At 39.4% G+C, this 25890-nt stretch overlaps 1 protein-coding gene and 1 non-coding gene across 2 annotated transcripts in view; both read right to left on the reverse strand.

Moving 5' to 3' along the window:
• The window catches only part of SKOR2 (SKI family transcriptional corepressor 2), a 46197-nt gene that overhangs the window by 11293 nt on the left and 9014 nt on the right, over positions 1 to 25890 (reverse strand). The window contains exons 5-7 of the mRNA XM_032259380.1: positions 14498 to 14563; positions 14020 to 14118; positions 2467 to 2534 (exon numbers count right to left, since the gene is read on the reverse strand). Coding sequence (XP_032115271.1) covers positions 2467 to 2534; positions 14020 to 14118; positions 14498 to 14563 — 233 coding nt within the window. The remainder of the gene's footprint in view (positions 1 to 2466; positions 2535 to 14019; positions 14119 to 14497; positions 14564 to 25890) is intronic.
• Positions 17717 to 17822, reverse strand: LOC116537383. The gene has a single exon (XR_004263100.1). It is a non-coding gene; the product is annotated as a U6 spliceosomal RNA (small nuclear RNA).

Raw genomic sequence — 25890 nt, forward strand, 5'->3', positions numbered from 1 at the left:
TTTCTTTAGGAGCTGTGGTAGTAGTATTTGCTTATTGTAAAATAACATTTGGGGAAACCAGGACCAAGCCAGGGAAATCTGGAAAAGAATTAAGAGGACTGCTGTATGAGAGTATCAGAGTTGGGTCAGGGTCATCATGGGTGGTGATTCATTCAACAAATGTTTACAGACAGCTGTTTGATGCTGCACACTGTGGTAAGTACTGGAGTCAGCATGAAAACCCTGGGCATCTAATGGTAGGGGACACACAAAAGGGAAGAAGCAGGAGGGACAAATTATGTCGATTTCACCAATTTTCATGTCGTTACCCTGGATGTACTTTTGCGTATGTCAGGAATTATATGATACCTACAAGGGCAGGGGGACGGGGGTGGGAAATTCCAGCTTCTCCCAAACTATTTAATTTGCTACCAGGAATAGATTACTATCTATAGGAATGTGAATTAACAACATTTGTCTAGATAGATGAATACGCATGATAAAATATTTTGTAATACAGTACAATAAAATAATTTAGTAATACCAATTTTTATCTTCCATGTACCAAGTATCTCAAAAGACATGAGACATTTTTTCTTCTATCAATCCTACCTGCTTATTACATAGATGCAATATAATTTCCTCTTTTACTAAAGAAACCAAATGCCAAAGAAAATTAAGACATTAAGGTTACATAACTGGCCTTAAATAGGGGCACTAAAAGAAATACTGCTTCCTTTCCTAATGCCCATTTTGCTATACTTACCACTACCCCCTGAAATCACAATTTTTTTTGTTGCACCTGTGGCAATTTTTTTTCTTTTAAGAGTCTGAAAATGGGCCAGGTGCAGTGATTCATGCCTGTGATCTTAGCACTTTAGGAGGCCCAGGTGGAAGGATCACTGGAGGCCAGGAGTTTAAGACCAGCCTGGGCAACACAGAAAGACCTTGTCTCTACAAAAAATTAAAAAATTACTCAGGCATGGTGATGCACACCTGCAGTTCCAGCTACTTGGGAGGCTGAGGTGGGAGGATTGCTGGAGTTCAGGAGTTTGAGGCTGCAGTTAGCTGTGATTGTACCACTGCACTCCAGCCTGTGCAGCAGAGTGAGATCCTGTCTCAAAACAAAAACAAAAACAAAAAACAAACAAAAAAAATAATAAAAGCCTGAAAATGATGTCTTGTATAAAATAAGGAAGGTCTTAAAATGTTATATTCCTCCACATTGAATCTTTTATTTAAAATTTTCCTTTAGACAGAGAAAACAATAAATATATTCACAGCAAGTAATTACAGCTCTTATCAAGGAATCAAAAGCTAAGAATGGAAATTTGTTATTATATCAATATGAAAATCCTCTGCTCCTCAGTAAATTTAGGTGCAAACAAAACCAACATGAGAAGAAAATCTTGTTTAAGCTGCATCCTATGTAGTGGTTTTCAGAACTGAGAGTTGTTAATGAGCATTTGAGCTAGATCAAGGAAAACCGATTGCTTCAAAAATGACTCTTAGGAATCTCCACTAACACTGCATGATTGGTCCGATGAAGAATGGAAACATTAATAACTACCTTTCTTAAATAATCCTGACAAAAGAACTAGACATCTGGCTCTGTAGACAAGACAGGTACATACGCATGGACCCATGCTTAATGGCTGAAAGGCAGCACGGATCAGTACAGAAATGTCAGGCAACCTGAAGTATAATAATTATGGTGGGAATATCACTAAGGATCAATATGTGTCTTTATCCAGGTGATTAAAAATACCTTCTAAATATTGAGCAGAAATAATTTTCCTCATTGCACTCATGACAGTAAGGAAGCTTGGGAGACTGCTTTAAAAGCCCTAATGAATAACAGTAGATGTATCTACATGGTGACAAAGGGCAAGATATTGAGAAAGCAAACAAAAACCCAAAACAAAACCACTACATTTACTTATCAGACATCTTCCTGTTTTTTCCATATGAATAGATCTTAGTGTCCAATTTTAGAAATGATTAGGGTAGAGTAATATGTTTCATTTGGAAATCATTTGTTTCATCATCCTTCAAGTGAGTTTAATTGATTAATTGTGCTAATTAATTGTGTTTTATTGGTAGTGGAGGGCCTGGCTCAGGTGTGGGTAGTGAATGGAGGAGCGGATGGAAGACAGTTGCCCTTCACGGAGCTCCTAGTATAGCCCAGTGTTGTGTTTGGAAGTTTGCACAATGGAAGAAAATGCAGGTACCTTTGGTTTACCCACAGAGATAATTTACACATCTGTCCATTAACACATGGTAGGTAGTTACATTTAGAGGAAACATACTGCCACATCTGTTTATCCTGTGTCTAAGTAAATCTCTTGGTAATTAGCATCTAAGCCAGCTGAGAGGTAAGTGGACGAAAGGATTTCATGCAAAAACATGAACAGTTTCATACATATCGGGTAGTCTGAAAACAAACCAATCAAGTTGCATTTATTTTTAAGTGGAAATGCATCTTACAATTTGTAACTGTTGCACCATTTCTTCTCGGTAGGCTAGTTCCCTTTTCATCTGATCCTGAAAATTATCTGGTAGGAGAGAGAGATAGAGAAAGATTAAGTGTAAAATCTTTTAGTTTATCTAGTAAAAACATCATTGACAGTCCCACGGACAGCCCCTACTTTTAAGTCTTTTTTTGTAGGCAAATTAAATGCTTGTTTGAAGAATGTTTTCAACATTCTATAATCAGACTAGACGGTAAATTCTGAGTATGTCTTACATTTTACAGTATCTCATATTCCATCTAGTATAGTCTCTTGCATATAATTACACAGAAACATCCCACACAATCATGTTCTTTAACCTTTGCATACTTATGCAAATCACAGGTATTGAGAGCTTCCACTGTCTCCAGAAGTCCTGCACAAGTGAGTGGGGCAGACCTCAGACAGAGCTGAGCATAGCAAATGCTGCCCTTCCTATACATAATACCTTCTGGGTGAATAAGATGTAGGTCTGTGAAAAATGCCTGCCTGGCGTCACTGCAGCTCATCTCACTCCTAAGAAAGTACTTCAGCCTGACTCACCAATGCAGCAAACTCTGTCACCCTGGGATCAGCCTTATTTTATGGCCCTTCTTTGTCCCAGTGCCTTTCTATAGACCTTACCTTAATCTGAGGGGAGAACTTTAAGAGATATTGTCATGCAAAATATTTTTGCTGTTCTACATATTGATCATATTTATTGCAGTAGAAAAAATAATGACTTCCAAATGCACAGTTTCATGTTACATCTTCTCCGTGTGATCTTTTTAAAAGTGTGGACTTGACTAACTTTGCCTTTTTCTTCATTGAAGGAGAAATTAGCACGATTTCATATTGAATTTGTGGTTGATAGGGCAGCAGCTTGAGGAAACCAGAAACTTCATCATTATCCTTTCTTCTCTTCCTTTCATCTCTACAGCCAACTACTGTGTGAGTCCTATGTGTTCTACCTTCATCCCCTCCCCTCTTTGCTAGTTACCTCCCACATGCAAGCACCTCATCCCAGGATCATTTTCCAGCTGACCAGCTGGCCTCCAGTCCCTTCCTCTCCAAATACTTTTAATTTCCTGCTTAAAAAGAAAAGTGATGGAATGGCTTTCCATCACTCAAGATAGTAAATCCTTTACCACTCATGAGACCCTGGGTACTTAGAGATGAAAAGACTTTGTTCTTTTTATTTTTTTCAACTCTACCCTTTCATACTATTTGAATTTCTTATCCAACCCCAAACATGTGTTCTAATTTATTTTTTAAAAAAGACCCAATCCCTACTGTCACCTCTGATTTTGATGTCAAAGTCACTGTAATAGAGGGAAGTACGTGGTGCCATGCAAAGATTGAGGGAGGAGCCCTCATTTATTCTGGGAGCATTGGAGGGAAGAGCAGCTTGAGCAGACACGTGGAGAACAGCATTCTACATAAAGCCATGGAAGGAGGAGAGGGGAGCCGCATATGGCTCAGCTGGCTGCAGCAGAGGGCACAGAGGAAACCCCTGCACCCCACCAGCCACCAACCACTCTCCAGTCCTCAAATGTGCATTGTACTTCCAGCCTCTGTGCCTTCACCCCTGCTGTGATCTTGCCCTTGCAGCAAACAGCTGCCTTTTCTTTAAAATCCAGTTCAAATGTTACCTCCTCCAGGAAGTCTTTTCCAATTCTGCAGCCTCTCCACCAGAATTATTTATCCCTGCATTTTTTTTTTAACTTCTTTAGCACACTGTCCATACCTCTATTAACGCATCCATAACACATGCTATGATTACTTCTTATCCATCTGTCTCCCTGCTAAACAGTTGAGTTCTTAGAGGGCAGGAAGATACATTTAGACTCTTTTAAATTTTCAAGGCCACCACAGTGCCTGGTACACAGCAGGGGCTAGCTAATAAATGAGGAGTGAAAACACACAGAATTATCCATCAGCAGGTTGAGATTCTGCCACCTATAGTAACTACTTCACTCTAGAGCCTCAGGCCTTTATCTAAAGAAACAAAGGTGTGGAATAATAGGGTCTTTCAGTTCTTTTCTTGCTCTAGCATTTTAAGATTTGATGACAGGCCAAACGTGGTGGCTCATACCTATAATCCCAGTCCTTTGGGAGGCCGAGGCAGGAGAACTGCTTGAGCCTAGGAGTCTGAGACCAGCCTGGGCAACATGGCAAAACCCTGTCTCTATTAAAAATACAAACTATTAGCTGGGCATGGTGGTGCACATCTGTAGTCCCAGCTATTCAGGAGGCTGAGGTAGGAGAATCACCAGAGGCTGGGAAGTCAAGGCTGCAGAGAGCTGAGATTGCACCATTGCACTCCAGTCTGGGTGACAGAGTGAGACTCTGTTCCACCCTCTCCCAAAAAAAAGAAATTTTTTTGATGACAAAATAAGCTGATTTGACTGGGCTCCACGTACCCACCTGACCTTCCTGTGCAGGAGAAGGGAGGGAAAGATTTTGATTTACACCAATGACAATTAGGTGTAAGGTACCATGTGAGGAACTGGCACCCTCCCCCACCAAGTCTGGATGCTCTAGAGGTGGGTCAAAGGGCACAGGGTAACAGGGGAACCAGCCCTCCACAAACTGCCCTGGTTCTAACACTTGGCCCTGCACTCTGGCCCAAAGGCCTCCAAGAAGATCAGTGTGGTTCCAGACACTGGAGCACATGGCAAGCAGCTCTCCCTCTATGAAGGAGAACACTTTCCTCTGTCTGTAGGGATCCAAGATACCTGTGACCAGAGTGATAAACTGAGATGAATTAGGAAGGAGGGGCTGTGGGAAGCCGACCTGGCTTCAAATCAGTTATTTTGTCACAAAAAAATTTTTTTCTTTTTTCTTTCTTTTTTTTTTTTTTTTTTTTTTTTGAGACAGAGTCTCACTCTGTCACCCAGACTGGAGTGCAGTGGTGCACTTACTTTTGAGGAATCACAGAAGATTCTAATTTTAGAGGAGGAAACAGCTAAGGGCAATTCAGAGTAGAATGATGAAAACTAGTCCTAAGTTAACTCATGCTCATTTTTGTATAACAGTACACTTAATTCCCTAAGTTAAAATGAAAAAAAAAAAAAAAGCCATTAAAGTATTGGAAAAAATGGGCTGGGTGTGGTGGCTCACACCTGTAATCCCAGCACTTTGGGAGGCCAAGGGCAGATCACAAGGTCAACGGATCAAGACCATCCTGGTCAACATGGTGAAACCCTGCCTCTACTAAAAATATGAAAATTAGCTGGGCATAGTGGCAAGTGCCTGTAGTCTCAGCTTCTCAGGAAGCTGAGCCAGGGGAATCACTTGAACCTGGGAGGCAGATGTTGCAGTGAGCCAAGATTGTGCCACTGTACTCCAGCCTGGTGACAGAGCAAGACTCTGTCTCAAAAAAAAAAAAAAAGGTGAATTTTTTTTTAAGATTGGAGTGGGGAAGAACATAAAAGACAAAAAACCAAAAAGAAAAAGACTGATTGATAAAACAGAAATTTAAAACTTTGGTATATCAGCACATTATAAACAGATTAAACTTCCCAAACATAAAACACCATAGTCAACATTTCAAGGTAATTGAAACAAACCAAAAAATACTTGCAACATATCAAAGAATTAACATTTTAGTATATAGAGGGTTTATAGAAATCAATAAGAAAATGAACACATCAACAGAAATATGGGGAGAGAATAGAAATGGGCATTCACAAAACATATGAAAGGATGCTAGATACATGAAAGATGTTCAACATCACCAGTAATGAAAGAAAAGGAAATAACATGAGATTCCAAAATTTCCATTTAAATTAGCAAAGATTAAATGAAAAAATGATACATGTTGTTCCAAAGATGGGAGCAGAAACTAGTCCAAACTTTCTGAAAAGAAACTTGAAATGATATGGTAAGACCTTTAAAAAGTTCATGCCCTCTGCCACAGCAGCACTTTTAGGAGTTTAACCTAAGGAAATAATAGTGCATACATGCAAAACCTAAGGAAATAATAGTGCAATTGCCCTTAGCTGTTTCCTTCTCTAAAATTAGAATCTTCTGTGATCCCCCGGAAGTAGGTGCACCACTGCACTCCAGTCGGGGTGACAGAGCGGGACTCTGTTAAAAAAAAAAAAAAAAAAAAAAAAAGAAAAAAGAATTTTTTTTTTTTATACAACAAAATAAACTGATTTGAAGCCAGGTCGGCTTTCCACAGCCCCTCCTTCCTAATTCACCTCAGTTTATCACCGTGCTCAGAGGCATCTTGGATCCCTACAGGCTCAGATCCCCGCAGGCTTAGTTACGAGTATCCATCATCTAAAACTTGGACAAACCTTAATGTCCAACATAACAGTATATACACTGCTGTGTAGTAATGGAAAGAGGCACATTTCAGCTAAAAAGAAAAAAAAGAAAAGAAAGGAAAAGGAAGTAGAAAATGGTGTATATTACATTTCATTTTGTTTTAAAAAAGCATTTAATATGGATTTTAAAAGGCTGAAGCTCCAAAATATTAACATTGGTTATCTCCAGGTGGCAAGATTATGGGTGATTTTTGTTTTGTTTCCTTTTTATTTCTGCATACTTAACATTTTCCACAACAAGGATGTGTACAGCTTTTGAGATATAAAGATTGTTAATTGGCAAACATACAAAAATCTAATTTTTTTTCTATGTTCTTCTTTTTCTTTTTTTTTTTTTTTTTTAAGACAGAGCCTCACTCTCACCCAGGCTGGAGTGCCGTGGTGTGATCTCGGCTCACTGCAACCTCTGCTTCCCTGGTTCAGGTGATTCTCCTGCCTCAGGATCCTGAGTAGTTGGGGTTACAGGCATGTGCCACCACACCCAGCTAATTTTTTTGTATTTTTAGTAGAGACGAGGTTTCACCATTTTGGCCAGGCTGGTCTCGAACTCCTGACCTCAAATGATCCGCCTGCCTTGGCCTCCCAAAGTGCTGGGATTATAGGCGTGAGCCACCACACCCAGCCATATTTTTTCTATGTTCTAAAGGTTGATGAAGACACAATTTAATTGAATATGGAAAAAATCATTAAGCCAACTTCCCTAATGAGAATCACTTATAACCCAACTAGTTTTGGAAAATGATAATATAAAAGGAAGTAGCAAAGAAAAACACTGAAGTGCAGCAAGTCAACCAACACAGCAGCTAGGCAGCACACTGCAAACTCAAGACAGCTGGAAATGCCTAACTGTTTTCCAAACAGCAATAAAAAGTATCTAGCCTATATTCCTAGAAGCAAGACAAAGTAAGAAGACAAACCCATAGGGTACATCTGGTTCACCTGGGATGTTCTAAGCAAGCAGTAGGCTTTAGGGTCCAATTTGTTTACAATGTCTTCATTTTGTTATCACTGTTTTTAAACAACCATTAAACTTTTTTATTTATTTTTTTAGTTTTTGAGACAGGTTCTTGCTCTGTCACCCACGCTGGAGTGCAATGGACCACAGCTCACTGAAGCCTTGACCTCCCGGGTTTAAGATTTCCTCCCCACCTCTGCCTCCTTAGTAGCTGGGACTACATGTACATGTCATCACACTTGGCTAATTTGTGTGTGTGTGTGTGTGTGTGTGTGTGTGTGTGTGTGTGTGTGTGTGTTTGTAGAGACAGGGTCCCAGCATGTTGCTTAGGCTGATCTTGAACTCCTGGGCTCAAGCAATCCTCCTGCGTTGACTTCCCTAAGTGCTGAGATTACAGACCTGAGCCACTGTGCCCAGCCAAAACTTCAAAAAAATTTTTCTATAGCTATCTCCTACTGAAAGGACCAAAGCTTTTAATCTGTATAGTATTTTGGAACCTGCTCTGCCCCCTCCCTGCCCCCTGCCACTTCATCTTCCAGAGTATGCTACAAAAGGAAAGAAGAAGGAAGGAAAGAAACCACTGAACATAAAATGAATTCAGTAATGGTCACAGGTGTAAGATGCAGACAACCATATTCAGGTAGATGAGATGTAATTTGTTTTTAATAACAAGGACTCTTAACAGTAATTTGGAAGAGCAATTCTTTATAAGAATCTAAAATGATGACATTTTACATGAAATCTAACATTTTTCATAAACCCCATTCATTAGTCCTTTCCTGCAATAACCAATTGGCCTTTCCACTCAGTTCTTGTAAGTGCCATGAAGTTGTCACTAGACCTGCAAATCTTAAGGATTCAACTCATGAGCCCTGGATACTCTCCTTTATGCAACAGTCTTCAGTGATCCAATTTCATCCTTCATTGTCAGTTTTAATCGTTTTGAATATGACCCCAAGGCTCCTATCGATCATTTACTGAGTGTATGTTATGTACCCACAATATGCCAGGTGCTACAGGTGGCAATGGAAGAACATTCTGAGTAGCCCTTTCCCAAATGTATTTACAATGCGGGGAAGGGGAGATGGAGAGGAGAGTAACAGAGTGAAACAGAAGAGGAGTCAACATAGAAAACCCATGGTACTAGAAATTAACACAACAGGACTTCAGAAAACGGTGCCTACTGCAAGAGTGGCAAGGCTTCCTGGACATGGCAAACTTTAGCTGTGTCCCAGATAAGGAGGAGGACTTGGATGAGGGCAGGCATTCTGGACCAGAGGACACAGTGTAAAGAGGTGAAGGGCAAGAGGAGAGAGTGGTCTGCCAGGTAACTGGAGCTGAGTCGTGGAGAAACAGAAATAAGGGTGGAGAGGTTGGGGGAGGGGCACACAATTATAAAGGGTTTTGAGACTCAGATAGGAGTTAACTTAGATATACCATGATAAATAGTGCAAATCACTCTATTTTCTTGAGGTGAAGATTTGGTGCTAAATCTAGAGTTTTAGGAAGACGGGGTTAACAGCAGCCGGCAGAAAGGGCTGGAGTGAAGAAGGGAGGTGAAGACGCAGGGTGCCCCGCTGGTGAGGGCCTTCTCCACTCATTACCTCCTTTAGCAGGTCCCAGGTTCAGGGCTAGGCTCTGAGGTTATAAGATGGCTAGTGGGAAGAAAGCAAAATGAATAAAAACTACAGCAAAACATGAATGCTGTAATAAAGACAGGCATGGGGTGTTGGAGGAAAAGAGAGGAAGAAGAGACAGATTGCTGGGGAAGGTGTACATAATGTGGTGGCAAAAATAACTTCTGGATTTACTGCTGAAAAATGATCAGACCAGTTGTGAGTGAGGGCGTTGGGGATGGTGGCATTGGGGGTTACCTTGAATAATTTACTGCTGTCCAGTTGAATGATTGTCATTGCAAAACATGTTTGACCAGACATCCTATTGTCACCTCAAAGTAACCTTGATAACGGTGGAGCCCCTCCTTATCCATTTCCCCAAACACCTACTCCCATTCAATTTCAGCTTCTCCTCTTCCCTTAGGATACCCTCCCTACCTCTCTGCTGTGTCCTACCCGGCTTTTTGATGAAACTTATTGTCTGGTATCAAAACAAGTTTCACTGCCTGTTCCACCCTCTATAATGACAGCTCAATAGACCTCTAAAACTTCTGGTTTCTTACATTAGCTGGTTTACTATGCAGTCACTACAAGAATGTCAGCATCAAACTTTAAAACAGTATACAGTAGCAACAACTCGAGTTAAATGGTAATTACTATGTATTTGTCATTATGCTAAGCACTTCATGGCTTTCACTCATTTAATCCTCTCCACAACCCCAAGAGGCAGGTAGTAGTATTGTTACACTGTTGAAAAGAGATCAAGGAACTTGCCTAAGGTTACTCAGCTAGAGAATACAGAAGTCAGCGTCCACACCTGAAACCCACCATGCTTCTCTGACTCTGCTGTAATGGCAGATGCCTGCCTTGCCCTGTGTTCTCCTCCCCAGATTTCCCCATCAGGGCCACACATAAGTATTAACGGAGAGCAGCTCTGGAAGCCTCTGTCCCAGGAAGTGCAGAGACTTGCTTGTTTCTCTTCCTCCTCCCAACTGCTCCTCTCCAAGTGTGGAGACTCGTTTCCTCCTTCTCCTCCAACTTCCTCCCTCATCCTCCTTTTCTGTCTCTTCTTCCTCCTTCTCATTTTTCCCTCTACCGTTCCTCCCTCCTCTTCCTCCTCCTCCTCCTCCTCCTCCTCCTCCTCCTCCTCCTGCCCCTTGTCTCTGTTATCTTTATTTGTGTCCTCTCTATGCTCAGGACTATTCCTGTGGTCCTCAGTAACCCTTAGAACCATGACAAGAAGCCAAATATTTGTTGTTTTTTGAGATGGAGTCTCACTCTGTCACCCAGGCTGGAGTGCAGCAGTGCGATCTCAGCTCACTGCAACCTCTGCCTCCTGGGTTCAAGTGATTCTCCTGCTTCAGCCTCCTGAGTAGCTGGGATTATAGCAGCGTGCTACCACGCCTGGCTAATTTTTTATATTTCTGGCACAGATGGGGTTTCACCATGTTGGCTAGGCTGGTCTCAAACTCCTGACCTCAAGTGATCCACCCACCTTGGCCTCCCAAAGTGCTAGGATTACAGGTGTGAGCCACCGCACCTGGCCAGATGCCAAATATTTAGACCCAAGTTCAGAAATGCTTTTCTAGAGCTCAGTGCTCTTCCTCTCCTTTTCCTCTTTCTGCTTTATAATCACCATCATAATTGTACTTATCCTGTGCCCAGCATGTGCACAGCACTTCACATAGATCTCTCATTTAGTCCTCTAGTTCTTCTATGAGACAGGAATTATCTGCCCCATTTTACAGTTTTCAAGGTCATACAACCAGCAAGTAGCAGAGTCTGAAAATGAACTCAGGTCTGGTCGATTTTTGAGCCTAGATTCTCAATTCTCACATGCTACAGCTCCTAGCCTAGGTCCGGAGTGCTCTAAGTGAACTGGATTTTAAGTGCAGTGACTGTGAGCATCTGTTCACCTCCTAGTAAAAAGCTTTGCAAAACTCTCACGATAATTCCTCTATGCTACTTTCCGATGAGGCTTCACGAAGCTCGGTATTCCCCTTTTCATCTGAGTGAATCTAAAGCTGTCTCCTAGCCTCATGGCCCCTCACATTTAGTTAACAAGCACATAATGTGCATTTGCTATTTTCATCTGTGAAATCGACTGCCTCTTTGCGGTGTGTCTAAACCACGCATTATTTAAACTTGGGCACACACATGCCACTTCCTTGGTCAGTGGAGCATGTTGCAGATAAAAAAGAGGAAATTTTCCTGTTACTATTTAATTGAAGTGTTTCATGTATGTGGCAATCACAGAGGACACATATTAACACAGATCAAAATGATGAGTGAGAGGTCTGAATTGAAGCTGGCCAGTACTGTAACATTCTAACATTTTGTTTAACAGAAACATGTTGTATTACAGAGCAGTTACTAAAATTATATATATGATCATGCATTACTTACTTGGAATGAATATTAATTAGCTTTTATTAATGGTATGAATTATGACTACAGTGGTTTCATAGGGAGTTAGAAGGGCACGTCAGGGATTCAGTGGAATTTAGACCCACTCTGCTAGATCTAAAAGCAAGCACTTGCAAACTCAACATTAGAAAAACATCAGCTAGTGGAGAAACATATCATTCAATGCCTGCTCATTGGGGCCAAGGAACGGTGCAGTCTTTCTTAAGATACAGTTTCAAAAGTTACTAGCAGTGTCTCACGCTTGTAATCCCAGCACTTTGGGATTACCTGAGGTCGGGAGGTCAAGACCAGCCTGACCAACATGGAGAAACCCTGTCTCGACTAAAAATACAACGTTATCCAGGAGTGGCAGCACATGCTTGTAATCCCAGCTACTTGGGAGGCTGAGGCAGGAGAATTGCTTGAATCTGGGAGGCAGAGGTTGCAGCGAGCTGAGATCAGGCTGTTGCACTGTAGCCTGGGCAACAAGAGTGAAAATCCATCTCAAAAAAAAAAAATCCTACATCCTTTCAAAGCACCTGTTTCTTATGGTTTCAAAGATATTTTAAACGTTTTCCCTTTTCTCAAAGCTGTAAGTATCACAATATTCCTAATTATGCTATCAAATCTATTGGCCATTCTCCTCCTTTCAATCTCATTCTAAGGCCCTGCAGCCATTCTCTGAATTCAGAATAACTGAAGTATCATGAGCTCCAACCTCCTTTGGAGTATGCAGAGAGCACACACTTTGCAGATCCTCCCATTCCTTGTGGTCAGTGCTCTCTTCCATCATGCGGTGACCTCTACATGTTGAATCCCCACTAAATGTTCTGGTCAAACTCAGTTTGATGTGTTACCAGGAACCTGGTGCTATTCAAAAATGCTACTTCAGTATGTCATTCAGTGTGCCAATGATTACATTTAGTAAGCCCTAATGAATGAAGACCTTCAGACTGACATTATTGAAATTATCACAATTATTTAAAAATCTCCCAGATGCTGGTACAGAAATTGCCAACTTGAGTTTTGTGATTTCTAGATTAATAACAAGAAGTATGCTGACATTCTAAAAATGTGCCCCAGAAAAAATTAATTTTAAATATATATAATTAGAAAAATAAGTTTGCACGCTGGGCATGGTGGCTCATGCCTGTAATCCCAGCATTTTGGGAGGCTGAGGCGGGTGGAACACCTTAGGTCAGGAGTTTGAGACCAGCCTGACCAGTATGGTGAAACCCAGCGTCTACTAAAAATACAAAAATTAGCCAGGCTTGGTGGCATACACCTATAGTTCTAGCTACTTGGGAGGCTGAGACAAGAGAATTGCTTGAACCCAGGAGGCAGAGGTTGCAGTGAGCTGAGATTGCACCACTGCACTCCAGCCTGGGTGACAGAGCAAGACTCCATCTCAAAAAAAAAAAAAAAAAAAAAGAAAAGAAAAAGAAGTTCGCATACTATTTTCCCGTTTTCCTTTCTCTGGAGAGGGGAGTATGACTAAATCAAACTCCAAAAAGCTTGTAAAACACTACTGTGATGTATTTGCCCAATGTGACCCAGACAAGGGCAGATGAATTTTAAAAATCTGGACACTTACCACAGAGTCTTAGGAAATTCCAAGACTCTGGGAGAAGAACCAACAGTTTTTAGGCTACAATATCTTCTGCCTCGAAATTTGGAATGGAATTTTAACATTAAATATAGATGGAGAACCTAAAACTACTAAAATTATACCAATTTCATTTAATAAAATAGGTTTGTGTACCTTGAATTGTTCAAGTTTAGATTTTCATATTTATACATATCTCAAGCATCAGGAAGCTATCCAGAACAATCTGAGAGTGAAAGTTAACTTTTTCTTCTGTTTTGCCTACCTTAGAGAATGTAAATACCTGAGTAGTGCTTTTGTTTTAAAATCTATAATTTAAATATATTTAAATACTTAAATGTATTTACATATTTAATTATATATTTACACACATATTTAAAAATACAACATACAGATACAGATACATGTATATCCATACATAAATACCAAAAGGTTCTTGTAAGAAATTTTATCTGTGAGTCAATTGAAAGCATAAATAAGAGAAACTAAAATTTATGAATATTTAGGCAGACCATGAGAAGACAGTGTGAGTTTTGCACAATCATTTAATACTTAGAATCACATTCTTAAGCCTAATAATAGAAACATAATCAATTATCATAAATTCAATGAAATAAAAGTGATTTCTTACTGAATACTGGGAAAGACGTGTTTCCTTTTAACACCTGGAATTCTTGTTCCAGTCGTCTCCGTAAATCTATTTGTTCAAATAAAACCTTTTGAAGTTCTTCTAATAAAAAAAAAGAAGAGTCATTTTACTAATCTTTACAAATAACTCTCCAGAGAACTGTTATATATGGCAATTTATTATTATAAGACAAAATATTTTACCAATTTTAAAAAGTGTTGCATAGATATAGGATAGATTTTGTGCAGAAATCCATGAATATAAATCAATGTAATATATTATTTTAAAGTATTATATTACAGTGTCATGTATTGATTGATATGTATGCATTAATCTCAATTATATCCACCCAATGGTCCATATATTATTCATATGTTGCTTGTCAAGCTAAAAATATGGTGTAGAACAAAAATATCCTCCTACTATCTCCATAGTGGTTTAAAGCTAAGAGAAGTTCTACAGAATCCAAACTTTCATTTACCTTTCCCCATATTTTCTACATCCTTTTTGAGTGAATGAGGTGAATTGGTTTCTTGTGTGTGTTCACCTTTTAAAAAAGGAGAAAAAATATTATTAGTTTTGTGTAGGCTAGTTCTGTAAGTTTTCATTTTCATTTTCTTTTAATATCTGCAAAAGAGCTTATTTAATATAACCTGAAATTGGGAGTCCTCATAACCAAATGTTGTCCTCATTCACTCGCATACAATCCCCTTGAACCATGGAGGGGAGGTGCAGAAAACAAAGGCAGAGCCTGCCTGGCCTGTGACGGCAGCTCCAGAAAAGCAGATTCTTGAAGTTATTCCCTCTCTAGCTCCCTATTGCTATCCATCCTTTCCAAAAAAGGAAATTGCTAGAATGGGCAAAAGAGGAGTCTGGATAGTCAAGATTTCTGGTAGAAATCTGATCGGAGTCCCACTGCTCTTTGAAGGGTGGAAGACTGGTTTGAATGGGAAGGCCCTCAAGACTAGAGTCATGGGCCCAGCCTCCTTGGGCCATCAAAATTTGAGACACTGAAAAAGAAGTGGGAGGAGGCTTTGAGTTGTGCTTCTAAGATAATTGATAAGCCTGGATGGGTTTCCTAATAATTGGTAGTTTGTTTTTGTTTTTTAAATCAACTTAAGATTGGGTGCAGTGGCTCGTGTCTGTAATTGGAAGGCTGAGGTGGAAGGTTTGCTTGAGGCCAGGAGTTTGAGACCAACCTGAATAACATGGCAAAACCTTGTCTCTATAAAAATACAAAAATTAGCCAAATGTGGTGATGTGTGCCTGTAGTCCCAGCAACTTGGGAGGCTGAAGTGAGAGTATCACTTGAGCCCGGGAGATTGAGGCTGTGGTGAGCTGTGATTTCACTACTGCACTCCAACCTAGGCAATCCTGTCTCAAAATAAAAAAATAAATAAATAAAATGAAAAGTAAAAAATGTAAAAATCAGCTTAAAACAGAGAGATAAAATAAGTTAACTTGTATTAGTTTGTAAATAGTTACTTGCTTGCTGGTGTCTCTTAAATGATCTTCCTTGACCAAAGAAAACTACATTGTGCATAAAGGCTAGATCGTTAATGCTGTTTCGCTTATGAGCTGGCTAGGATGGCAAGCTAAGAAAATGTCTTTATCCACAGCCATAAATTGAGTCCACAAACCCAGTCTAAATAAACCAGAATCCAATCATTCAGCTAATCAGAATTTTTAAAAAAATTCAACCTACTATCCTCAATACTCACATAATCTAATCAAGCTTTTCATTTCTGTCTAAAGATGTATGGTAGAACAAAGGGGCTCTGAGGCTTCATGGATTCTCCTCCCTTTCCCCCGTCCCTCCTCTGTGTTCCCAGAGTGCCTCACGCAGGCCTCAAGCACGGTGGGTGCTGTTTCCTTACTCCCTGTCCTCACTCAGTGGGCCATGTGTTACTTTGGGGCAGGGGCTCAGTATGGTCAGTGCCTAGCACAGTGATGAACATACAATAAGCACTCAGTAAAGTGTCTGCAGTTGTTTCTGAAAAGGACTCCAAGAGGACGTAAATTCTAAATTATGGCGTGGGCCAGAATTCATCACAGATCTCCTTACTATTTTATTTCCCTCAGCAAAAAACAAAACGTAATGGCCCTGGGCACTTGTAGAAGTACGGGGAGATTTCATTGCCACGGTAAAAATTTCTGCAAAGAGGGAAACAGGATTTTTCCCTCAAGTGGTGACCTATAACAGTATCATGGACAGACAGGAAAATTTTTAGCATGATATTATCAATGGCAATTCAAGTGCATTTTACTTAATGACTGTCGGGAGTATGTTTGTGTGTGTTTGTGCATGTGCGTGTATGTGTAGGTAAATACATCTATGTAAATACATGCAAATATTCCAGAACATAAGCATCATTAGGGGAAGGAGTCTAATAATAACCTTGGCATTTCTAAGTTCCTCAATAGCAAGTATCTTCTCTAATATCCAGATCAGATTCCTACAACCTCATTCACATTCTCATCTTAGACATGATCTCTCTATAGGCTCAGAGGGACTCTTGAACCTTGATACCTTGGCTTTCTTCTCTAGATAAAAAGAAAATAGAGAGGAAATATCTGTGAAGCAATTTAAATATAGGCCTCACTGCAATTCCTAAAAAAATCCTATTATCTAAAACAAGGTTTTATATACATGAAGGTTGATAACAAATCATTAATGTGTAAACCAAGAAAAATAGTATTTTAAAATGAAGATACATGCACATTATGTGCAGTCTCAATTAACCAGTTAAAGGTGTAGAATTTTCGAAAATACTGGCATACAATATTGAATCTGAACGAGAGAAGAAAGAGGCAGGCATGTATCTCTGTGTTTATCTACAGGGCATAATGAGACTATATTCTACAACTTTTTCAACCACTCAAAGCCTGATTTAAATGAGATCTTTATACCTAAATAGGCAATTCTAGAAACCATAGTCTTATCAAATTATAGACCAGATTCCTTTTGACACTTAGTATATTTTGTGGACTGTTTATCTTATACTATGTTTCATTAGATAAGTGAATTTAAAACTTAAATTATGATATGTAAAAATACATTTCTTTCCTACTTCATGATTAGTAGCTTTACATTGGTATGAAGCCACTAAACAAGTAACTAGTAAATGGAAACTATATTAACCACAGGCAAATCTACTGACGACATTAATAAAAGCTTGTCTTTTCATCAGCTTTGTAAAGGTTTTATTAACACTTTACATAGGCGTCTATTTCAAACAGATATTTTGCTTCATCTTCTGGGTAAAATCTGCCAATTTTGAGCTTAGAGGATTCGAATGCCTCACTTACAAAGGGTTTTTAAAACGGCTAAATGTTAGGTAAATAAGAAGCACAGAAGCTTCTGCTGCCTTTTGTGTATCTTTTACTGGACTGTTGCCTTTCGTATATTACTAATCTGTGAAAACCAGATTGTTAATGGTGGTTAAAAATGACCTCTGGGAGCCTGGATATATTTGTTCACTATTACTGCTAATGGTTTCCATCTGGTTAAAAAAAAAAAGGCAGTCTAATACTAGATTAAATAAATGTGATTTAGTTGACAGTGAGCTCCCAATTTTTCTAAAAATTCCATCAGGTTGGATACATTTTACTTTGTCAGAATTAATGAATGGGTTTGGAACATCCCTAAATTAAAATGCTTACTTTTTTATCCCTTATTTTCCCTTCACCCCTTCTGTTTTTAAATATGGACTGCTTCAGAAATTTGTGTGTCATCCTTGCACAGAGGCTATGCTAATCTTCTCTTATTGTTCCAATTTTAGTATATGTGCTGCCAAAGTGAGCACTGGATTCCTTTTTAAAAAAGGGTTTGGTGAGCCTGGCACGGTGGCTCACACCTGTACTCCCAGCACTTTGGGAGGCTGAGGCGGGTGGATCACTTGAGGTCAGGAGACCAGCCTGGCCAACATGGTGAAACCTCATCTCTACTAAAACTACAAAAACTAGCCAGGCGTGGTATAGGGCACCTATAATCCCAGCTACTCAGGAGGCTGAGGCAGGAAAATTGCTTGAACCTGAGAGGCGGAGGTTGCAGTGAGCTGCACACCAGCCTGGGTGGACAGAGTGAGACTCCATCTCAGAAAAAGAAAAGGGGGAAGGGTAGGGTTATTTGGGGGGAAAGCATAGCGATCTTAACTGTAGAGTTGTAGGAGAGAAAATGTTGGAAAACATGGAAGGAACATGTTTATTGGAAGCCTGGCCTCAAACATGTCTAATACTATAGGAAAAACCTGGTTTGAAGTTGGAGAGTAATGTGTCACTAGGGCATACAATGCCTCCTGTGGATGGAGGTGACTAAAAGCTGCTGCTAAAGGCCTGATGTGGTGCCATGGCCCACACCTGGAATCCCAGCACTTTGGGAGGCCGAGGCAGAGACAGTTCTTGCGCCCAGGAATTTGAGACCAGCCTGGGCAACATGATGAAACTCTGTCTCTACAAAAAAGACAAAGATTAGCCGGGTGTGGTGGTGGGCTCCTGTAGTCCCAGCCACTCTGAGTGGGAGAATCACTTGAGCCCTGGAGGTCAAGGCTGCAGTGAGTCATGATTGCACCACTGGCCACTGCACTCCACCTGAGTGATAGAGTGAGACTTTGACTCAAATTAAAAAAAGAAGAAAAGAAAAAGCTGCTGCTTAGGAAGGTGTCTACACCAGCACTTAGCACTTCCCAAGAACACATTTGCAGGACCAGTTCACTGTGATCTGAATGGTTCAGAGAATCTTGTTCACCTGGGAGGGTGGAGGCAGCATCGTGCCATATCAGGGAAACTATATCACTGCTGAGTGCAGCTGGAGACCAGAGAGCCTGGCACCTCAGAAGCCTGCTTTCCTGGTCTCTCCAGGGTCCTCCAGCAGCAGTGGTTCCATGTTCTAAGTGAATGTTCCACCCCACTCTTGGTTCTGCCCTCACATGTCATTAGAAACTGGAAGTATAAGAGAGATGGGTGTGAAAAGTGCCATGCTGAAGCAGATATGAGCAGTAAATAGCAAATGAGGAGGAAATGAAATGGACTATATGAACAACACAAACAAACAGCCAACAGAGTCAACAGCACTAGCTTTCAAGGCACTAGGATAATTACTTTCTCTTAAATATCATGGCAAGCCTCTGCTCAAGAACCTGCAATGGCTCCCTATGGTCTCCATCAAAGACTCCACTCACTCTAAAATTCTCCCGCAAAGTCTCTAGGTTCTCCCATAATCTTGTCCAACCTGCTGAGCCATCCTCTCTCTCTCTCTTGATCTCTCGATCTCTCTCTCTCACTCTTTTGAGACAAGGTCTTGCTGTGTCACCCAGGCTGAAGTACAGCCACACAATCCAGGCTCACTGCAGCCTCAACCTCCTGGGCTCAGGTGATCCTCTCACCTTAGCCTCCCAGGTAGCTGGGACTACAGGTGCACACCACCATGCCTGACTACTTTTTTTTTCTGTATTTTTTTGTAGAGATGCGGTTTTACCATGTTGCCCAGGCTGGTCTTGAACCCCTGAACTCAGGCGATCCACCCACCTCGCCCTCCCAAAGTGCTGGGATTATAGGAGTAAGCCACCATGCCTGGCCCATCCTGTCTTTATTGCCCAACAGGCATTTATTTTTCACATCTGCTGCCTACATCTGCCTTATGTCATTTCTCTGTCCTAAGCTGCCCTCTCCTCTATTCCTTGTGCAACCAAAATCAGAACGCCATCCAAGTCTCTTCTTGTTAAGGATTGAATGCCTGTGTCTCCCTTATCCCCAAATTCACATATTTAAATCCTAATCCCCAAGGTGATGGTATTAGAGGAGGCGGGGCCTTTGGGAGGTAATTAGGTCATGAGGGCAGAGCACACATGAATGGGATTAGTGCCCTTATAAAAGCAACCCCAGAGAGCTCCCTCCCTACTTTTCCACCATGTAAGGATGCAGCAAGAAAACGGCCATCTATGAACCAGGAAGAGAGATCCCTCACCAATCACTGCATCTGCCAGTGCTTTGATCTTGGACTTCCCAGCATCCAGAACTGAGAGAAACAGATCTATTGTTTAATCCACCCAGTCAATGTTATTATTATTGTTTTTTATAGCAGCCTGGCCAGACTAAGACACTTTTCTTCCATAAGCCTTTTTCAACTTCTGCAAATCTTGCTGATTCATCCCTTCCTGGGCTGAAGTCCTAAGTGCTTATTGTCTTTACTCTACCCCTTTGTACCTGATGTTCTAGTGTTTTACGTATGTTAGTCTGGTCTTCCTCAGCTAGAAAATACATCTTCTGAGGGCAGAGAGACCCTACCCTACAGGTAATCCGCGTCATTCTTACCTTAGGGAGGGGTACAAATACATTCCACAAATACTTGTTGCACTTTTTAATTCATTCTGCTTTGTAAGAGAAATACCAACTAATGCTATTCTAAATCCTTAGTCATCTTGAGAGGTTTTAAAGCACTAACTTATTCCTATATGTAAAAAGAACATTTTGATCCATTTGCATATTCTGACTAACTGAATACATTCAGTTTACTGGGGAAATTTGTGATGCTCCAGTAGAAAATAAGTTTTGTTCTCATCTGATATTTCAAAAATTTCTTTCAGGGACAAACAAAACCCACAGCACTGAATTTTAACTGTGACCTGAAAATATTAATTAACATATATGTAAATATTAATTAACATATATGTTTGCCAAGCCCTCCAACAGCAAAAATATTGTACATTTGTAGAGCTCATTTAACTGTAAGAGCCAAATGAATGGTCAGATGACCTGTTCTGTTGGTGGACATGGGACAGGAGAAGTTGATTAAGCAATTACCACTCTTCTCAAGCTGAACTCTGAATTCAATAAGTAAGAGCTTTTAAATATCGTGTCCTGCACACATGTAGGGTGTACCATGCATATGGGGTATGATATGAAACTCCTGACATTTGAATAAAGAGTAAACAATGTGGCATTCACCCATCCCTTCTGTGGAAATACATTCTTTCTCCTCCTACTATTTTCTTTCTTTCTTTTCTTTTTTTCTTTTTTTTTGAGACAGGGTCTCTCTCTGTTGCCCAGCCTGTTATTCTGCAGTAATTAAAAATTAACCATGCTACGTTAATTTTTAAACAATTTTTGTAGGTCTCCCTATATTGCCCAGTCTGGTCTCAAACTCCTGGGCTCAGAGAATCCTCCTGCCTCATTCTTCCAAAGTGCTCGGATTATAGGCATGAGCCACTGTGCCAGGCTGCCCCCAGTCCTTTCACCCCTACTTGGTTTCCTACTCCTTCTCTTGGCTCTCTCCCTTTTAAATTCTCCCTTAAGCCAGCTACCAGCACTTAGAAGCATGGCCCCAGCCAGCAGCCCCAGGGAGTAGGTGGTTGCTTATCACTGAAAAGGCCTCTATATCCTCCCAGTACTATTGTTGACACTTGATGAAAAATATTTGGAGAAAGTGTTTTGTTTTGTTTTAGAAGAAAGAAAATGCCTGTCCACAGAGGAAGTCTGCAGAAAAAAAGAAGGTGTGTCATCTAATTGCACACTCACAAGTAAATGTAGTAAATATTTTTTTCTTTTCTTTTCCTTTGTATTTCTTTTTTTTTTTTTTTTGAGAGGGAGTCTCGCTCTGTCGCCCAGGCTGGAATGGCTCACTGTAACCTCTGTCTCCTGGGTTCAAGCAATTCTCTTGTCTCAGCCTCCCAAGTAGCTGGGATTACAGGTGCCCGCCACCACTCCCAGCTAATTTTTGTGTTTTTGGTAGAGATAGGGTTTTACCATGTTGGCCAGGCTGGTCTCAAACTCCTGACCTCAGGCAATCCACCTGCCTTGGCCTCCCAAAGTGCTTGGATTACAGGCATGAGCCACTGTGCCCAGCCAATTTAGTAAATAAAATTATTTTGGTTCAAGGCTGTGTCTATACATGAGATTCACATGCACTGTAATATCTGGATGAAGAAAGGTATAATTTTGGTCAAGTGTCCAGATATTTCCACAGTTTGCACAGACTCATGTGCTAGCAGTGTCTGTGTTCTGCTGCAGGAGAGCACATCCTAGAAGAGAAGGCATCTCCTGCATGCAAAGCTGCAAATGATCTCTGCATGCTGCCCCCAATACACCTTCTTTTCCTTTCAGGCTGGACTGAGGTTCTGTCTTCCTGCTGCTCAACAGCAAGCACAGGGCCTGGCCACTGTTGAACAGAAGCTACATATATACATGTTTAACTCCCAAATAAACTCTGAATTTTAAAATTGATCTTAGTCTTATAATCTGCGTCAAGTGAGATTTTCTGGATTTTTTATTTTTTCTGTCTCTGACATTCTATCTTAGAGGTATAATTTGGATAGGGTCAAAATTAATCTACAGTTAGTGTAACTAGTACACTTAAGAATAACCAAAATACAGCACAACATATGGCATAGAGAGGTTTTAAAAAATACTTTGCATTAAGGCATTAAAAATCAATTATATAGAAAGCAAGGTTAAATAATTTTCTCCTCTATCAGTGGGACATAGGCTTCTAATTTCTTGGTGTTAAATTCTACATTGAATGACTTCCCTTGTGACGTTTGGCACTTCAGTGAGGTCACAGAACAGAAAAGAAAAAAAAAATCATTACCACTGGAGAGCATATGCTACAGAATGAACTAACTAAATATTAACTCCATTAGTGAAAAAAAAAGGAGCAAGTGCAAGATTAACTAATACCAGTGGGATTATAGTAAACTAAGAGTTATGGCAAACTTTACAATTCGTGATCAAAATTTATTGCAAGGTGCATACACACTGCATCTTGAATCAGTAAATTAAATATTTTTGATTAGTGCATCTAGAGTCCATTTAGAAAGCTCTTGAGTTTTAGAACTGGTATTGTGAGTTAATGCTGTTTAATTGTTTTTTTCCTGGAATTTTTTTCATTGCCCTTCTCTATCTCCTTGAGTGTTCTATATTTCTAATAATCATTAGTAAGAAGGAAACTTTCATAAGTAAAAATAAACTACTATCTGAAATAAGGAAATTATTTAATTTTGAATACATGTATTGAAAGACTTCAGAATACATTGTACATAACGAAATGTTGCTAGTAAACTAGAGGAGGGAGGTTTTATCAAATTTTATAGGTAGATTAACTGAGGCAGAAAATAGTTTAAGGGTTTGCCCAATGTCACCAAGTGAGAGAATTAAAACTCTGATCTACTAGTCTATACTTTAAAGAATTTTTCTTCTTTTTTGCTTTTTTTTTTTAAATCAGAAGCATGTTCTAAAATAGAATGGAATAATGAATCAGAGTGCTTCATCCGCTATATATTCATGAGAAGTGTAATTGCCTCTTACTATTCTCAGAAATCTGTCCATAGCATATTAAGTACACTAGAGAATCATACTAGTGAAAATCAAATTGATTTAAAAACTTCTATACATATAAAAAGATGCAGCCGAGCTTACACTGCGATGGCACTGGCGTTTCTACAGTGAAGGGGATTGAAAAGTGGGGATGACTGCACTTTACCTGATTTCCTTGACCTGCAATAGCTTTGAGCTGTCTTACAGGCTTACTCCACTGCATTCAATTTCAAATCACTTAACTTCACTAAAGTTATTCAAAATGGATATGCAAAACCTTACTCTGGGATTGCAAGTGGAAATACTGTCATTTATATTTTTGAGTAGGTAATATTTTGACCAAACTACCATCCCCCAATCTATCTGACGTGGGTCTAATCTTAAAGGATCTATAGATAAAAGTTCTCCCGGCTTTTAGGTAATTTTGGCTGCTTAAGAACTGCCTGTTTGGTCCCTCTAAATATACAGAATTATATCTGGTGTATGTAAGGTTAACAACCATTAACGGAGGTTTTTAAAAAAATAATTCAAAAAATGTAATCTCTTCGAAATTGCCAAAAAGTAACAGTTACTGATAAGGCTGAAAGATTAAAGAAAGGCTAAGCTTAATTAAAATGATGAACCAAAAGATCAACTGGAACAACGTATTGTTGCTAAACTGAATTTGTATTAGGGATCAATTAAATACAGGTCTATATCTTTGTTCAGAGAAAGGTCATAGAGATATTCTGATTAACTATATTTATGGTTGCCACAGGAGTGAACAATTCCTATAAAAATAAAAAGTTGCATACTGACTTACAGGCAGTTTGAAAAGACATTTCATTCTTTTTTGTTACGCTATATATGCATAGAAATAAAATATTGATATTTTCCAATAATAATGGTTGAATTAAACATTGGCTAAGGCGACACAGGGTTATATACATCTTGTCACTTTTTTTTTTTTTTTGTATAGACTATTATAGTACTCATACTGCTTTCTTAGGTAATCTGTCTCCTCCTCTTGATTGGAAGCAATGTGAGGGCAGGGACTGGTGTTGATTTCTATTTCTGAATTCCCAGAGTCTAGGAAAGTACCTAGCACACAGTAAGTATTCAAAGATATTTGTGGAGTAAATAAGTAAATAAACAAATGAATACTATCATATAGATAACAGTTGTTACATGGGGGAAAATATCTTCATTAATGAGTAAAGAATATTGGATAAAACATTTGGCTGCTACTACTCCAAAGCAGCTAATCACAAGTGCTCATAATCTGTTTGGCTCATCTGCATTTTTGACACTTATCCAAATAAATGGATTCTTGGAATCTGACCACAAGTAAATACATTAATACCAAAACATAGGGCACTTGGGCCCCCACTCTGGGATTTTCTCAGATGTGTATTTCAATATGAAGACCATAAGCTAATATTTTCTAAAAGCAACGGCAGCTAAAAGATGCACTAAGTTAAGTCTCACAACAATCCAAACTCTTTAAACACTTCTTGGTGTTTAAAATATTTTCACATGCTAAGAAAAAACAAACAAACAAACAAAAAAACCCGTAAGAATGAAGTTCTTGTGACCCAAGATTCCAAGATAAAGTTAACAAAATATAGCCTTCACCTGAAATTTGCTTATTTTGATAATATGTTTTTATCCCTTCTATGTTTCACCTGTCTCCCATTCAATACAGGATAATAAGATTGTATAACCTCCTTCTACATACTTCACAGAATAATGTGAGAATGAAACTGTGATATGGAAAAATCAATGTAGAACAAGTTTCTCTGGGAATCTGTATCAAATTAATTATTGTGAGGGAGGGACTAGCAGTATATCAATAGTATGACTGGGTGTTATTACCAATATAACTATTGACTGCACTGTCCTGAGCTCCAGGCACTGTGGAATTTTTATGTCAACACCAATCCTAACTGTACGTTTACTTACTTCCTTTTAGCATTTATATTTCCATCTGTATATCAAACAACAGTGGATTCCATGGTTTTTCTCTGCTCTGGCTATCATTCTTGATGTTCTGATGGCTTCTCAGGGTTTACTAGACACAATAAGCATGTGGAAATCAAACCCCTCTCAAAGTCAGGAATTTGCTTTCAAATTCCATCCAAATCAGAGGACAATGAAAGAGAGAAATTAAGTTTTTAACAAATATGCAGAGACTATTAATATACATGAAATGAAGAGAATATAATTCTGTGAAGGAATTAGCTTGTTTGAATACATTTATTAATAGATTGCTTATGGGTATGGGTATGCGTGGTTGTTGAAATGTTCACTGAAAACTTTTGAAAAAAAAATGAATACTAGCTGTTAAATGCAGTGTAGGAAATTAAAGTTCCTAAAAAGAAATTTTAAACTGTGAAATTTGGATTTTCTCATTAAATTTATAGAAACTATTTTGAACATCAAATTATCCTATAATTTTTGTACAAATCATTGTTACCTCTTGAAAAGCTATTGCACGTTTCATCGTTTATAGCATATTTACAAAATTTAAAAAATTTTCTACAAAAATTTGTACCCTAATAGAGTTCAGCAGAAGTAGATTATGAA

This window comes from Sapajus apella, unplaced genomic scaffold, assembly GCF_009761245.1.
Source record: "Sapajus apella isolate SASKATOON/1434 unplaced genomic scaffold, GSC_monkey_1.0 scaffold109, whole genome shotgun sequence".
Lineage (NCBI taxonomy): Eukaryota > Metazoa > Chordata > Mammalia > Primates > Cebidae > Sapajus > Sapajus apella.